This window comes from Polypterus senegalus, chromosome 2 (genome assembly GCF_016835505.1).
Source record: "Polypterus senegalus isolate Bchr_013 chromosome 2, ASM1683550v1, whole genome shotgun sequence".
Taxonomy (NCBI): domain Eukaryota; kingdom Metazoa; phylum Chordata; class Cladistia; order Polypteriformes; family Polypteridae; genus Polypterus; species Polypterus senegalus.
The window spans coordinates 274,595,214-274,612,525 of NC_053155.1; the positions used below are offsets into that span (position 1 = coordinate 274,595,214).

The window sequence follows — 17,312 nt, forward strand, 5'->3', positions numbered from 1 at the left end:
AGTGCACCTCTTGTGTTCTAGAAGGGTACTACAGCGCAAAGCTTAGTGACCTCCACATTTTACCTGTCATGAACATTGATTATTGCTGCATTGTGAACAGTGCTTAGGGAGCTAACATCTTTCTTGTCTTTCCACTTTTGCTTTTGTAAAACACAGATACTGTAGCTTTCTCCAACTAAAGTCGATATGCATATAACGGTGGTTTAGTTGTACAGTGCTGTATGCATCAGTTTCACTATCTGTGTCAACGTATGATGACCGACCCACATTGTCATCACTACTGCTTGATTCTTCTAATGCTCCATATTTAGCCAGTTTGTTGTAAAACTGGCTTTACAGCTTTTCAGTTCATGCCACTGCATGTTTTGGTTGAAGGCTCTGCCTCACTCATGAATACTGATGAGTTACCACAAAATGGCAAAACACAATAAAATAATCTTTTTTTTTTGGCAGCATGATTTTATTTTATCCCCTAGATATCAGTACAGTACTCTTCCAAGATGCTTAACACTTTACATCGGGTCACAACAGATAAACCTGAGAGACACTTGGGGTTAACCACTTCACAAAGAATTCTGAGCCAAGAGAAGCTTGGGATTAACTCCAATTTTCCACCATCATGTGTCACTACAGCTCTGGTTATCACAGCACAGCTTAAAGTTCTGTTCATATATTTTGTGATGTTACTCAAAACTGCCACCTGGTGAGAATCATATTGGCTTTAAAGCCTGACTATTAAAATCCCCAGGTTCCCTAAAACAGCACAAGCAAACAAAGCAAGTTTATTTATATAGCACATTTTCTACCAATAGGCAATTCAAAATGTTTTACATGATAAGGATAAAATAACAATAAACAAATAAAATACAGCCATATGATGGTCTGAGAGACAGTGAAATGGCTGAAACTTAAAACAGTATGTGAAATAAAGGGAATAAGTCATCTGTCATTCATGATATAATCATGAATAACATTTGTAATAGCAAATGCTGTAATCACTAAATGGCTTTATTTATAGTGGTCCCCCAAAGATTTCCGGTTTCTAAGACCCCAAACCCAAGGTTTGAGAAGTCACTGGGCCTTAGTGGAGGTGCTCCCCATGTTTCTGTCATCTCTCTGTTCCTAGACAAAAGTTAGCCATACTTTGCATTCTGAAGGTGCCTTCCTAAACAGTCATGAACTAATGTTAGTTGAGGGTTCGAGGTCTGCGTAAACATTTGCTGTAACAGAATGCTACAGATAAATAGCTAGAATGCCCTCCACTATTACTGGTTGGAGAGATTATGTAAAGAAGAATGGTCTCATATGCCATGCTCTGTATTCTCCAACCTTATAAAATGTTACAGGAGAAGACTTGGTGCTGTTATATTGGCAAAGGTTAATTGTACAAAGTATTAAATGTAGGGGTGCCAACAATTGAGCCACATGTGCTTTTGTTAAAAATATTTATTTCTTGATGAGGGCTTTGTTTTTCTTTAGATAGATAGATTTAATATTCTATCTATCTCTCTGTTGTTCCTTATCTATTATATATTATGTTTGTATCTGTCTGTCTGTCTAATCAATCTGTGACAGATCACATACTCACCCACGTGCCATCAGGGCCAAAGAGCTCCAAGAAGTTTCCAATAAATTCTCTTGATTTTTCCTCCCATTTCTGAATGAGATCATGGCTTTTCTCTTCTACTTTATAAACAAAGTGCTTTGATTTTTCTTCTACATTCTTCACTTTTTCTTTCATTTTGTCCACTTGGTTTTGCAAACGGTATTTCTTTTCCTAAAAAAAGAGAGAGGAAGATATTTACCTACTTTAGTCATTGTTAACAGGCATATCCCATCCAATCTATCCACCTGTCCATTTTTGAGAATGCTTAATCCAGTTTTATGGCCATGCAGATCATGCAAATCTAGCTCTACAAAGAAAAAAAGTACATGTTTAATACAATTATCTTCTTCTGTTCTTCAGTTATTATTGCTGTAGTCATTGGTAAGGTAAGTAATTCAGCATCTAACATCTGTCTGTTTTCACATCTTCTAGTTTTTCTTTAGCAGGCTATGGGGAGATGCAGCCTATCCCTACAGTACTGGTTCAATGTAGGAGCTATTCCTGGATGGGGTGCCAGTTTGTCACGGGACGCACTCACATACTTAAACTTGCCAGTCAGCATCACATGTTTTACCTTAGAATGTGTCAAGAAGTGCTACAGAGAGACATCGACCGAGCCAGAAGGTGAGCCGAGGAGCTACGAGGCAGCAGTGCTAACTACTGACACCCAAGAATCAAAAAAAAATTAATAAATGAGAAGCAACATTTATTAAGCTGAAATGCCCACTTCCCCATAAATGCTAATTTCCATATTCTGTAGAACAGAGACTTTCAATATCAGTTTTGAGGACCCTGGGTGACAGTGGGTTTATGTTTCCCACCCACTTGTTTTTAAGTGGATTCATAGCCTGATTCAACAAGTTATTATTTCCCTCTTTCTTTGTTTTTCATTTAATGTAGAAATTACAAATCTAAATTTGTTAAATTTATTTTAGAATATGCTAAACATTTAGGTATGTGACTGAGAATAAATTTTGTACTTTTTCTTTTAAGATTTTAATCATCATTAAGATTTTCATTCTGCTTTTCCAATTGTTTCAGTCATTATTTACTAATAACATCCATCCATCCATTATCCAGCCGACTATATCCTGACTACAGGGTCACGGGGGTCTGCTGGAGCAAATCCCAGCCAACACAGGGCGTAAGGCAACAAAACAAACCCCGGGCAGGGTGCCAGCCCACCACAGGGCACACACACACACACACACACACACACACACCAGGGACAATTTAGAATTGCCAGTGCACCTAACCTGCATGTCTTTGGACTGTGGGAGGAAACCAGAGGAAACCCACGCAGACATGGGGAGAACATGCAAACTCCACGCAGTGAGGACCCGGGAAGTGAACCTGGGTCTCCTTACTGTGAGGCGACAGAGCTACCACTGCACCACCGTGCCGCCCCACTAATAACATTACTTAACTAATTTAATAATTTATGTTAATTTGTTTTCGTTAATTTATGTTAGTGGATGTGGAATTTCATTATTAAAGTATAGCAAAAATACAAATATTTCTAAATGTCTCATAAAAAAGAAACCCTGACACTGCAGTGCTTTTTTGAATGTAGAGTACAAGAAGAGAAAAAGTGACCACCTACAGTAGTTAATTAAATTAGGTTAATGAGTGGTAGAATGACTCACAGATTTGGAAACTGGAGGTTCTGGAAAGTATTCACAGCGCATCACTTTTTCCACATTTTGTTATGTTACAGCCTTATTCTAAAATGGATTAAATTCATTTTTTTCCTCAGAATTCTACACACAACACCCCATAATGACAATGTAAAAAAAGTTTACTTGAGGTTTTTGCAAATTTATTAAAAATAAAAAAAAACTGAGAAATCACACGTACATAAGTATTCACAGCCTTTGCTCAATACTTTGTCGCTGCACCTTTGGCAGCAATTACAGCCTCAAGTCTTTTTGAATATGATGCCACAAGCTTGGCACACCTATCCTTGGCCAGTTTCGCCCATTCCTCTTTGCAGCACCTCTTAAGCTCCATCAGGTTGGATGGGAAGCATCAGTGCACAGCCATTTTAAGATCTCTCCAGAGATGTTCAATCGGAATCAAGTCTGGGCTCTGGCTGGGCCACTCAAGGACATTCACAGAGTTGTCCTGAAGCCACTTCTTTGATATCTTAGCTGTGTGCTTAGGGTTGTTGTCCTGCTGAAAGATGAACTGTCGCCCCAGTCTGAGGTCAAGAGCACTCTGAAGCAGGTTTTCATCCAGGATGTCTCTGTACATTGCTGCAGTCATCTTTCCCTTTATCCTGACTAGTCTCCCAGTTCCTGCCGCTGAAAAACATCCCCACGGCCTGATGCTGCCACCACCATGTTTCACTGTAGGGATGGTATTGGCCTGGTGGTGAACGGTGCCTGGTTTCCTCCAAATGTGACGCCTGGCATTCACACCAAACAGTTCAATCTTTGTCTAATCAGACCAGAGAATTTTGTTTCTCATGGTCTGAGAGTCCTTCAGGTGCCTTTTGGGAAACTCCAGACCGGCTGCCATGTGCCTTTTACTAAGGAGTGGCTTCCATCCGGACACTCTACCATACAGGCCTGATTGGCGGATTGCTGCAGAGATGGTTGTCCTTCTGGAAGGTTCTCCTCTCTCCACAGAGGACCTCTGGAGCTGTGACAGAGTGACCATCGCGTTCTTGGTCACCTCCCTGACTAAGGCCCTTCTCCCCCGATCGCTCAGTTTAGATGGCCGGCCAGCTCTAGGAAGAGTTCTGGTGGTTTCGAACTTCTTCCTCTTACGGATGATGGAGGCCACTGTGCTTGTTGGGACCTTCAAAGCAGCAGAAATTTTTCTGTAACCTTCCCCAGATTTGTGCCTCGAGACAATCCTGTCTCGGAGGTCTACAGACAATTCCTTTGACTTTGACATGAACTGTCAACTGTGGGACCTTATATAGACAGGTGTGTGCCTTTCCAAATCACGTCCAATCAACTGAATTTACCACAGGTGGACTCCAATTAAGCTGCAGAAACATCTCAAGGATGATCAGGGGAAACAGGATGCACCTGAGCTCAATTTTGAGCTTCATGGCAAAGGCTGTGAATACTTATGTACATGTGCTTTCTCAGTTTTTTTATTTTTAATAAAAATGCCAAAACCTCAAGTAAACTTTTTTCACGTTTTCAATATGGGATGTTGTGTGTAGAATTCTGAGGAAAAAAACGAATTTAATCCATTTTGGAATAAGGCTGTAACATAACAAAATGTGGAAAAAGCGATGCGCTGTGAATACTTTCCGGATGCACTGTACTCTCGCGGGACCTGAAGTGATTTTCACACATCTGGGGATAACCCGTTAAAAAGTGTGTAGTGAATGGCGGTGAAATACTGTGCTGTTGTTCCTAAAACACCTGCCTACAGTTTCTCCAGTCCATGCGTTATAGACCACCACTGGGGTTTCAGGGAGAGAGCAAAAGTTACTAAACAAAAGACTTGACACTGAGAGAAAATTAGAACCTAAAATTGCTGTTATGCATTATGGAGCTCAGTAGCACAAGTTAACTGAATAATAAGTTAATAATCTGCATGTTGTGATGAGAGCTGCCATAGTGGAGACAGACAGACAGTTACCTGGCTCCACATATTTAAGAAGTGCCTCTGTCTGCTATGATGTGTTTCTGTCATTTTAACAATTCCATCACTACATGACATAACAGCAAACCGAGTTTAGATAAGCATTGTGATCTATGAATATACAACATGTTAAAACACTGCGGCTATATGCTAGCATGGCATGTTTGTATTTCCATTTAGACTGTAAGGTTACATTTCTTTAGTTATTAGTTTAGATGTGCAGTCTGAAGTTGGATGTGGTGCAGCCTCATCTGTGCATTTGCTGGTGTCGCTGGGCAGATTTGTTGATTCTGGTGTTTTGAGCACTGATATCTGCACTCCATGTAGCTCTTCATTATCAGTTCTTTTAACAGCAGTAGTTTTTGACTGAGTGTGACACACCGTTTATTTCAAGTGCATATTTTGTACTTCATATTTTCACGACTATAGCTGCCAGTTCTTTCAAGCTTAAACTGACTCCTACACTATTGTAATGCTGAACAAAAGAGTGCACACAGCACCTGCAACAACATTTCATTCACCTCTACCACTTACCCATTGATGTTCCTTTGCAACAAGTTATGTTTATTTTTAAAACACCTGCACAGGCAACACACATTTACTGTATATGTCTGATAGAGTTTTTTTAGGAGACTTTTTGACTGTTCATCGTAATAATCAATCAATCAATCAATCAACATTTATTTATATAGCACATATTCATCCAAAAAAATGTAGCTCCAAGTGCTTTACAAAATGAATAGAAAAATAGAAGACACAATAAAAAATAAACATAAGTCAACATTAATTAACATAGAATAAGTAAGGTCCGATGGCCAGGGTGGACAGAAAAAACAAAAAAAACTCCAAAGCTGGAGAAAAAAAATAAAATCTGTAGGGGCTCCAGACCACGAGACCGCCCAGTCCCCTCTGGGCAATCTACCTAACATAAATCAAACAGTCCTCTTTGTATTTATGTAATAAGACGCTTACTGTCTGTCAGACCAGCTTAACAAGAGTACCTGTGACCTTTGCAGTTGGTTTGGTTTAGAAAGGTGACACTCAATGAGCCGGCTAATTTTTCCACCCACTTTCAAGCAAAATTCAGTCATGGTTGTCTCCATTTTCTACAGGTGAAACCAAACCCTGCAGCTAGAGGGGGTAGGGGTGTCCTGTTTTAGATCAGGGAGGTTGTTGTCCCTTTCTATAAGCGCAGAACTGGTGTCAGGCAGCACAGGATCATACTGGTTAGCACTGCTGTCCCACATTTTCAAAATTTAATGAGGCTGTGCCTGTGTTGAGTGTGCACATTCTCCCCAATTTAGCATAGACCTTCCTCTAACTTTGTTTGCACACATAGACTCTGTGTCCTGGTTTCTTATCCTGGGCCCACATAATATCTTTGTGGAGTTTGCACATTCCTTCCTTGTCTACATGCTTTTACATAAACTGGTGATACTGAATTGGCACCAGTGTTAGTGCAAGTGTGTGGGCCAACCACCTCTGTGAACTAGATTGGGAAGGTTAAAAATGTCAAGTGATTTTATTATTTTTTATTATGCTTTTTCATTCATTTTCTACATCTGCTTGTACAAGGTTACGGGCAGCTACAGCTCATCATGTCAGTATTGGGCAAGAAGTCCAGGATACTGAATGTAAGAATGCCCCAGGGACACATGTGCACGGCGACAATCCAGAGGATCGTCAAATAGTCAAACCTTCTGACCATACATAAGCATTTGCGTTTACATCCTTTTATCAATGTTTCTTTGAAGACCACTACTTAATAAAAGTTGAAAACACAAGTATGTGTTGCCCAAAAAGTTCTACTTACTCTAGATGAGTCACTAGAAGCAATAAAATACGTTGGGCGCTTCCCACTGCAGGAACTTTTTTCAGGAACCAGAGACCTTTTAGAGACTCTTGAAATTATGAAGCAGTTCCACCACAGGAACTTGGCCAATTTGTGGTTCCTGGTATCTTTGTTAGCTTTTACTCCAATATATCTGTTTTTCTTTCATACAGGAACTATTGTGGGTGGGGCTCAGGGGATGAATTGTCCTGATTGGATGATCACAAGCTCTGATTCCATCTTCCAAATATGTTAGTAGTTTGTACTTTGGATAGTTATTGGTGAAGATGGAGTGCTGCACTTTGCACCCCATCACCCTTCTTTCCATGTCACATATTCTGAATAAGGCGGTCACCTGATATGTTAATGGGGTCAAGAGAATATTTTTAAAAAATAATTAAAAAAAACATAAGAAGTATAAACCGCTCCTTTGGCCTCAGGTTTAAATGGTGTATGCACACAAATCTGTTGTGTGTGCCCATTTCCTTGTTCACCTTGAGATGTATGAAAGTTAAACTTGGAGTAAAGCCGCACACATTTTCATGGCAGCCTCACACCATGCGTATGCATGTTTCTGCTTGGTTTTGTAAACTGGCGGCACCCAGCATCAAAGCAGTGCCACTTTCTGTGTGGTCTTCTTTTTTTCAGAGTCACATCAGTGACACTGGTACACCAAAATTAATTGTGCTATCATTTCCAAATTTAATTCACTTGATTGTAATCATTCTGTAACGATATATAATAGTGCACAGAATGGCCAAACTATTCCAACTACCATAGCTGCTTTAGCAATGTTAGAAAACATTGCAAATGGAAGAATTAGATGAGAGTGCGAATTTATATGATGATGAGTGGCTTCTAATTTGATTTCAATTTCCAAGAGCTGTCCTCTAGGAGCTGTGTCCTGAACTGGCACCATCTTTACAAAGGCAGACTTTGAAGAATTATACTCTACCAATTTTAGTTCTGCCCAATCTGGGTTTTTAGCCACAGGAGCTTTTCAGTGTAAACCTGCTGACCAATCAGGTATTTCAGAAAAATCACTGAGGCGCACCGTGCCAGCTGATGGTATTATCCACTTGTCATCCAGATAGATAAAATTTTCTTACACTGTGGCTGAACTGGGAAAAAAAGACAACATCCAGTTTTCCAAATATAATCGGAATGGCCAAATGCATGCACATTGCTATTGTAATGGTGCTGGATAAGTTATATGAGCCAGGGATGTATCACCAAAAGAATGAGCTGGCATTACATCTATAGCAGGAGAGCCTATAACAATGGCAGCTGCACACAATTCATGTTACCCCTGCTTAAGACAACAAATAGTAAATTTTTTCTTGCCTCGACTTCACATTTGCTGAAGTTCTTCTTTTTTCCCCGTGTTCCTTTGCCATTGTCTTTTAACAAAACACTTAACAAGAGGCTAGTTATATTGATTTGCATATTCAAATATGCAAAATTTGGAGAGGAATTGGAGTGGGGCTGTAGACACATGCACGTGAGCCCTACTTCTGGGCATGCTAGGGAATTCCATGCCTTGTTTATCTGTTTAAAGATATCACACCATTTCACCATTTGGTGTGATGCTCATCATAACATGGTTCTTGGTCTAGTTTGAGTTTAAAGGGCAAGTTTTGATTTTGTAGAATTTTTTGAGTTTGTATGTCCAAAGTCATGTAGACAGATTGGGAGAGCATGGAGGGTCATGAGGTCACTGGAAAGGGGTGTGTGGCGCTCCCGATATCTATGCAAAAGGATGAAGGTCCAAGTCTTTAGTGTACTGGTGCTTTCTGTCTTTCTATATGGTTGCGAGACATACATGGACGCTATCCAGTGACCTGAGACAACATCTGGACTCCTTTGGTACTTTGATACTTCAGAGAGTCCTTGACTTTGTACTGAATGAGCGGTTGCTCATGGAGTCCCAAATGAGGCACATTACCTGCATTGTGAGGGAGCGTCAGTTACGGCACTACGGCCATGTGGCGCGTTTCCCGAGGATGATCCAGCTCGTAAGATCCTCATTGTTGGGGACCTGAGTGGCTGGTCCAGGCCAAGGGTTCGCCCATGTAACACGTGGCTGCAGCAAATAAAGGGTCATTTCTGGAGGGTGGGACTGGACCACTCGTCTGCCTGGGGGGTTACCAACTGGGATCCCGAGTTGTTTCATTGTGTAGTGGGTGCATGCTCCCCAACTTGACTAGTATGTCCAAATATCACAACAATTTCCAAAGTATATGGAAAAATATGAAATTCCAAGTGCATTGTTCATTATGGCATTTACAGTACGTTTCCAAGTCATAAAATAAAGAGACATAAACATCAATTACTTATATAAAGAAGTAAGATAAAGCAATGGTGATACTTTGCTTCTGCAGTTACTTACATTTATAAAGCTCACGTTTAGCTCCTTTGCTGTGTATCCCCGTTGTAGATTGCGACGAGCATACACATCATAGTCCCTTACGATTCTTGTTATTATATCAGATGTAGAGATGCCTTCAGTTCTTTGAGTCGGCACAAACATACCTGGATGATAGCAAAATTTAAACTGGTTATCACATTCTTGTGAAAGATTTCCTGCAAGAAAACAAACAATGGCACTTTTCACCCATTTCATTTTTTTGTTTCATTTCTGATTTGGCAGACATTGTACTGCTGTTGTTAAGGTGTTGGACTCCAAGGTTGCCAGTTCAGTCCAGTCCTCACCTCTGACATCTCTGGGTCCCTAAGCAAACACTTTTCCTGCCTATACTCAAATTATGGTACAAATAGACTCTAATTAATTGTAAGCCCCTTGATGTGATGTCTGCTATAGAATGTGGGTACAGAGCATTTTTATGTGTACTTTCTTACCAGTTCAGGGTCCTAGAGTATCTGAGCCTATACACTAGAGACTGAATACTCCAGCAGGGGGCACCAGGCTTGCACACTGACCTGACAGAAGGATGGCAACCCATGCATATGGAGCTTAACACAGAAGGCATGCAAACCCAGAATCAAATCTTTGCCTCGGCACCGCTTGGCTGCTTTTTTTCCAAAATAACGATCATGTATCTGTTATTTTGTTGTGGAACACATATTTAAAGATTAAAGTAAATGGTGGAAAGGTTATGAAAAGTGATAGTTATCTCTCTATAGAACAGTCACCACTTAGATTTGCTGACACATTTGTAGAGATGAAGCACGACTGGTGCTGCCCTGCTTCTCCTTGACCTTTAGACACAGCATGTGAGCTGGGAGCTGACAGACAGTTGGCGGGTGCTTCTGTAGCCAAGAAAATACCAATTAGTCATGGTCTTTAAAAAATGGCACCTCAGCCAAAATCTTTTTTGGAAGAAGACTGCAGATCATTATTATCACAGCACTGCTGCTTTGGCTGCCTGTGAAGTGTGAGGAATCATATCTTTTTCTTTATTTTCTTGCAATGGTTTTGTTTTTTGTGTTTCTTAAACCATAAAATGTGTTTTACTGAAGAGCTCTTTCTGTGTAAAGATGCAGTTGGTGTTATAAAGCTCTGCCTCCTAGGCTCACGGCAATAAGTAAGCTCATCAAATGGCTTTAATCTATTCATCCATCTATTGCAGCCCTTGCTTAATTTAGTTCAGGGCTGCAGGGTCAGCACTCCAACGTAGGATGGACTGCCACACTCCCTCATATAAGGCCAATTTAGAATTGCATGTCTTTAGAATGTGAGAAGAAAAATCACACTCACAAACCGAAAACCTGCTAACCTTCTGGGCCAGGATTCGAACGCAGGACACTTCGCAATGCACATGATGTGGATGTTCGTCTACACTAGGCATGCGCAAATTGGCAGAAACATCCTTGAAAGTGTGGTAACGGTAACTGTAGTGACAGATATGCAGCAGTCAAACTACACAAAACACAATTTAGATCCACACAGATGAGCAACACAACAAGCGCCAAGGAAAGCAACTCTTCATGGAAGAAGAAAACCATATTCCAAAATACCAGGCTTAGAAGGGTCTATGTTCACTATGTTGGAACATGGTTCTCTTCTTTGATACGTGACCAATCAATGAGCAGAATCCAAGGAAAGAGAAAGGGAACCATAATAAGCATGAACAAACCAGAGCTCGATTAGAGCATGCATTTTCAAAAAACTGTTTTTTGTTCTCCAAACCATTAACAGTGAGGCTGCAGTTTCAGTAGTTTATGGCTCAGGATTGCGTTTTCAAAAATCTTGGCTTTTGGAAATTGAAAACACCAGGGTAGTGTGGGTAAAAGGCGAAATTTTAAACAAAAGTATAGTAGTGCAGACAGAACCTTACACCCTGGGCAATTAAATGTACCACTGTGCTACCCTTAAATTGGTTTAATACTTTATATATAGTGTCCAACATGTGACTATTCTGCCACTTGCATGAAGATCGATTTAATGTGAGCGCAGGGGGACAGGTAGCTAAGGAAGTCATGTCTGGTTCTTCACCACAAGCTGAAAGCAGCTAATCCAGAAGAAGATCCATGACCCTGATAATCTCCAACTATTGGTCTGTCTCATATGCCCACCAGACTATGTTAACACCCAAGACCCTCTGCCAACTGATGACCACATGGAGATACCTCATGTAGAATCTCTTGCTGCCAGGTGTATTGGTGGTGCCCTGTGGCTCCAACCAGCCATTAAACAAGGTTTTCCCAAACAATCATCTGCTTTGTTCTCTTATTCCTTTTTTTCACAGTAGCTTTTAAGACTACTGAACACATGATTTTTGCCTGTATCCTTATACATGCATAAGAGTTATTGTGGTAATGCATTTTTATTATAATGGAGAGGACAACTGCCTTCATTAACCAACTGTCCATACATCCAGTTTTTCTTCACCCACTTTTTTTTCCAAATTACATAAGATTACAAATTGGGAATGTAACATCACCTTATGATTTCTATACCACTAAATTCTGCAGTTAAGTCCACTGGTAAATTACATGAGAATTCTGCCATGCAGGGACGTCAGGTCTAATAACCTTGAGTTTTCAGAACATGTTAGGATTTCCAGAGCAATATGAAGGAAGAGGCCTCCATCATTAACTTGAGTATTTCATGCAAGTCTTCACGAGTAGTTGCTGCCTACTATATTCTAGGATGTCTAGCTCAAGATATGAATTAATCAACATGAGACATCAGTCCATTTAAAGTCAGACTTGGATATAAGCACACATGGTTAACAGGACTACTTAGTTAATTTAATGCACACTTCAGAACATTAGAAAGGTTTAGATGAGAACAGGCCAACAAAGCTTGATTTGCCAGTCCTATCTGCTTAATTCTTCTAAAAAAACATCAAGTTGAGTTTTAAAAGTTCCTCAAGTCTTACTGTCTACCACACTACTTGGTAGCTTATTCCTTGTGTCTATGATTTTCAGTGTAAAGAAAAACTTCCCAATGTGCGAAATTTACCTTTAAAAAGTTTCCAACTGTGTCCCTGTGTTCTTGATGACCTCATTTTAAAATAACAGTCTCGATCCACTGTACTAATTCCCTTCATAATTTTAAACACGTCAGTCAAGTCACCTCTTAATCTTCTTTTGCTTAAACTGAAAAGGCTCAGCTCTTTAAATCCTTCTTCATTACTCATACCCTGTAGCCCTGGACTGAGTCTAGTTGCTTTTCTCTGAACTTTTTCTAGAGCTGCCATGGCCTGTTTGTAGCCTAGAGACCAAAACTGCACACAGTACTCCAGATGAGGTCTCACCAGTATATTATAAAGCTTGAGCAGAATCTCCTTGGACTTGTACTCCACACATTGTGCTATATAACCTAACATTCTGTTAGCCTTCTTAATGGCTTCTGAACACTGTCTGGATGTTGATAGCGTTCAGTTCACTATGACTCCTAAATCCTTCTCATAAAGTGGACACTCGATTTTCAGACCTCTCATTGTGTATTCAAACCTAACATTTTTACTTGTTACATGGTAATACTTTACATTTACTGACATTAAACCTCATCTGCCACAAATCTGTCCAAGCCTGTATGCTGTCCAGATCCTAATGATTAAACAGATTCCAGATTATCTGACAATCCACTTATCTTGGTATCATCTGCAAATTAATGAACTTGTTACTTATATTGCTATTCAAATCATTTACATGTATATATTTTAAGAATAGCAGCAGCCCAAGCACTGACCCCTGGGGAACACCAAACTTAACATTGGCCAGTTCTGATGAGGTTCCTCACACCATCACCCTCTGCTTCCTGTGTCTAGGCCAAGGCGCTATATAAATAAAATGTATTATTATTAAAAATATCACCCTGAACTCCCAGTTCTTTTAGTTTGATGCCCAACCGCTCATGTGGCACTTTATGCAGTGCTTTCTGAAAGTCCAGATAAATAATATCATATGCGCCACTTTGATTGTATTCTTTTTTTGCCTCCTCATAGAATTCCAGCACGTTAGTAAAACACGACCTCCCTCTTCTGAACCCATGCTGACTTCAATAAAACTCCTATTCATGCCACGTGTTGCTCAATCTTATCCTTATTATGATGCAAGTTGAGCTTACTGGTCTATAGCTGCTTGGATCTGCCCAGTTACCCTTTTTTAATAATGGGATAATGTTTGTCATTTTCCAGTCCTGGGCGGCACTGCGTGGAGTTTGCATGTTCTCCCCGTGTCTGCGTGGGTTTCCTTCGGGTGCTCCGGTTTTCTCCCACAGTCCAAAGTCATGCAGGCTAGGTGCATTGGCGATTCTAAATTGTCCCTAGAGTGTGCTTGGTGTGTGTGAATATGCGCGTGCGTGTGTGTCCAGCAGTGGGCTGGCGCCTTGCACCCTGATTGGCTCCAGCAGACCCACGTGACCCTGTATTTAGGATATAGCAGGTTGGATAATGGATGGATGGAATTTCCAGTCCCTCACATTTTCCCTAGTGCACAGTGATTTCCTAAAAATATGCATTGAGGGTTCATATGCATACTTGCTAAACTCCTTAAGACCTCGAAGGTAAATATTATCTGGTTCTGATGATTTGTTTGATTTCAGTTTGGGTACACTTGTTTGGGATACTGGAAGAAATGACAGCTTAGCTTAGCTGACGACCCTCTAATGTCCTCATTTCTAATCCTATCCATCCTCATCACATCCAATGCAAATCTTAAAGTCTGTGACTCTGCCACCTCCATCTCTGTTTCCTGTTATTTGGTCAGTGCCACCGTCTCCAACCCATATAACATAGCTGGTGTCACTACCATCCTGTAGACCTTCCCTTTCACTCTTGCTAATACCCGCCTGTCACAAATCAATCCTGACACTCTTCTCCACCCTGCCTGCACTCTCTTTTTTACCTCTCTTCCACAATCCCCATTACTCTGTACTGTTGATCCAAGTATTTAAACTCATCCACCTTCGCCAACTCTACTCCCTGCATCCTCACCATTCCAATAACCTCCCTCTCATTTACACACATGTATTCTGTCTTGTTTCTACTGACTTCCATTCCTTTCCTCTCTAGAGCATATCTCCACCTCTCCAGGGTCTCCTTAACCTGCTTCCTACTCTCGCTTTACTGGTCCAATTTAGAATGACAACTCAACAACAGTGTCTTTGGGCTTTCGGTGGAATGCTGAAGCAAAAGGAGACAAGATTGAAGTTTTAAAAAAATGGATACATTAATGTAGTGGAGCACTTGCCTTTATTCAGTTATGACACAAACAGTGTTGTAAAATAAAAATCTAGGTTAATCTGCCCAAGATATAGTCCTACAGCACAAGCACCGAGATGGAAAGACCGAGACACAGAGTGAGTGAGTTTATTTACCAACAAATGTTTCACAGTCATACTTGCAGCAAAATTACCTTCCCACTGTTAAAGCCGCAGGAAACGGCTCATAAAAATGACAGTTAGTTAAACTAGCCAGACCATTTTACTCTGTGTCCCTGAACGTCGTCCAGTGTTACATACTGTGTTCCTCTCCATGATTATCTGCTAGGCCCCTGCAGTCTGCACCTACCTTCTTTCAAGCCTTCCCAGGCTTGTAAGGTGCCATGAGAAAGTTCCAGGTGTTCCTGGGATGCATAGCTCAGCATACCTGTGAACCTTTTGCTGTCAATCACCTGTCCAGCCCGGCCTATCATAGGGTGATAAGCTGGCCACTACAGTATTATTTGAACATGTTTTTGTGTTAATATGCATTCATGTGAGGTAATATTCTTCAGCTATTTTGAAGACTCCATAATGCTTACAATGAAGTGGACACCATGGAATTTCTGCCATATATTTCTAAGCGTAAAATCATCAACACAGTAGAAAGCGTGTTGTTTACCTGCTTCTTTGATGTGCTTGTAGACATCTTCTGAGCCAGCAGAAGAATACGGAATGTCATCGTGTGCAACAAAGTCAATCTGGGGAAGGAGAATGACAGTAGGTGAGGACAATTCTAGCATTAGTGTCACAGGCGAACATACACAGAAACAATTTGGAGCAGGGGCTCCACATCACCAAAGAAAATGGCACCAAAAGAAACGGACTTGTTAAGCAAGCAAACCAAGGCACAAGGTATGTTAATAGAGAAATATGTTCATATGTAGCTTTCAACTTCCTTCCAAATGATTGGTGTTCTGTTTTTAAAGTACATTGCCCTGAAAAATTATTCAGCCCCCAACCCATTTTTTCCACATAAAACATTCCGGCTGGAATTTTAATCAGTTTGACTGGGGATTTTTAATTGTAAATCAACCACTCTTTTTCAGTGAGCTGCCCAAAAATGGATAATTATAAACTGTAAAAAAAACTGAATTCCAAAGATGGAAATGTCTGCAGTTTTTAAATATTTATCCATTTGTGAAAGACTTGGTTGATCTAACTATTGCAGATATTACATCAAGTTGTCTTTTTGGTTAAATCTCAATATTTACATTTATTTGCTTAGCAGATGCTTTTGTCCAAAGTGAGTTACAAGTGAGGCCTGTATAATTGAGTAAACATCAGCCTAGGGGACTTTTTAAGGGATAAGGGGTTACAGGACACAGTTACAAAATTGATCATCACAGGTGAAGAGCTCTAAACCAAATGGAACACAAATCTAGTTCATCTTCCCATAGTTACAAGAACCTGTCACCAAAGTGGAGTTTACTCTTTGACCAATATGGAGCTGCTTCAACGCTCCCACAAATCCACCATCCTGGTCCCATACTCAATCAATCAATCAACATTTATTTATATAGGACATATTCATACAAAAAAATTTAGCTCAAAGTGCTTTACAAAGTGAATAGAGAAATAGAGGACACAATAAAAAATAAACATAAGTCAACATTAATTAACATAGAATAAGAGTAAGGTCCGATGGCCAGGGTGGACAGAAAAACCAAAAAAAAAAAAACTCCAAAGGCTGGAGAAAAAAATAAAAAAAATAAAATCTGTAGTTGCATACTGAATGCAAACAACATGGAGCCCCTTAGATCCCTCTCTGTTCTTCCCTTCTTTGCCTTGAAGTTAAAGTCAGGCCTCCCTACTTTGAGTCCCTTAGTCTTTTATGCACTGCAGATTTGGAGGAAAGTGAAGAAACATCTTGGCACAACTCCAGTTTAGCACAGGCTTACCCCCAGAATCTTACCCTTTGTATTTTACGCTGTGGGCTGGCTAGGGCATTAAGGGACTTGGTGACATTTAGGACTATAGACCCAAAAATTTCCAATTATTCAGGTCCAGGTTTTCTGTTCCTCCTTCCTCTTTCTTCATTTACCTTCATTTACAGAACAACTATATTAACAAAATATAATATAGCATTAACACATTAATTCATGTAATATTGTAACGACTATCATAATAAGCAAATACAACTCAGAGGTATTAAGAGTTTTCTACGTGTTTCTTGGAGTCTTTGTTCCGTAACAAACAGCGCCCAGTCATATACTCCATTATCTGAGTTACAGAGCACATCTTCAAAGCAATAAAAGAAAACTTTCCCTACCAGTCAGTTTATCTCCTGCCACTCACATTGTTTCTTTCTCTATACCGTAAAACACTGCTGCTTAGTGTCTCCTGACTTCCGCACTTTCCTTTTTCTCCTAACTTTTCCTGTCACTCATCTCCTAAGAATTGTGTCCACCCCCACCCAGTCCCATCACTTACACATCATTGCACCCTTTCTGCTCTCCCACTGCCCATCACCAGCTGCCTGCATGTCACAATATATTTAGAAAAAATAATCTAACAGAATTTTTAAAAAAAGTTACAACACAGAAGAACATCTCTCATATATATTTCTCTTCTGGTTCGTCCTGCTTCTTCTTCAA

At 40.2% G+C, this 17,312-nt stretch overlaps 1 protein-coding gene across 2 annotated transcripts in view; it reads right to left on the bottom strand.

Moving 5' to 3' along the window:
- The window catches only part of pcyt1bb (phosphate cytidylyltransferase 1, choline, beta b), a 98,763-nt gene that overhangs the window by 11,074 nt on the left and 70,377 nt on the right, over nucleotides 1–17,312 (bottom strand). For both annotated transcript variants that reach the window (XM_039745605.1, XM_039745604.1), the window contains exons 5-7: nucleotides 15,338–15,416; nucleotides 9,433–9,575; nucleotides 1,589–1,777 (exon numbers count right to left, since the gene is read on the bottom strand). In XM_039745605.1, coding sequence (XP_039601539.1) covers nucleotides 1,589–1,777; nucleotides 9,433–9,575; nucleotides 15,338–15,416 — 411 coding nt within the window. The remainder of the gene's footprint in view (nucleotides 1–1,588; nucleotides 1,778–9,432; nucleotides 9,576–15,337; nucleotides 15,417–17,312) is intronic.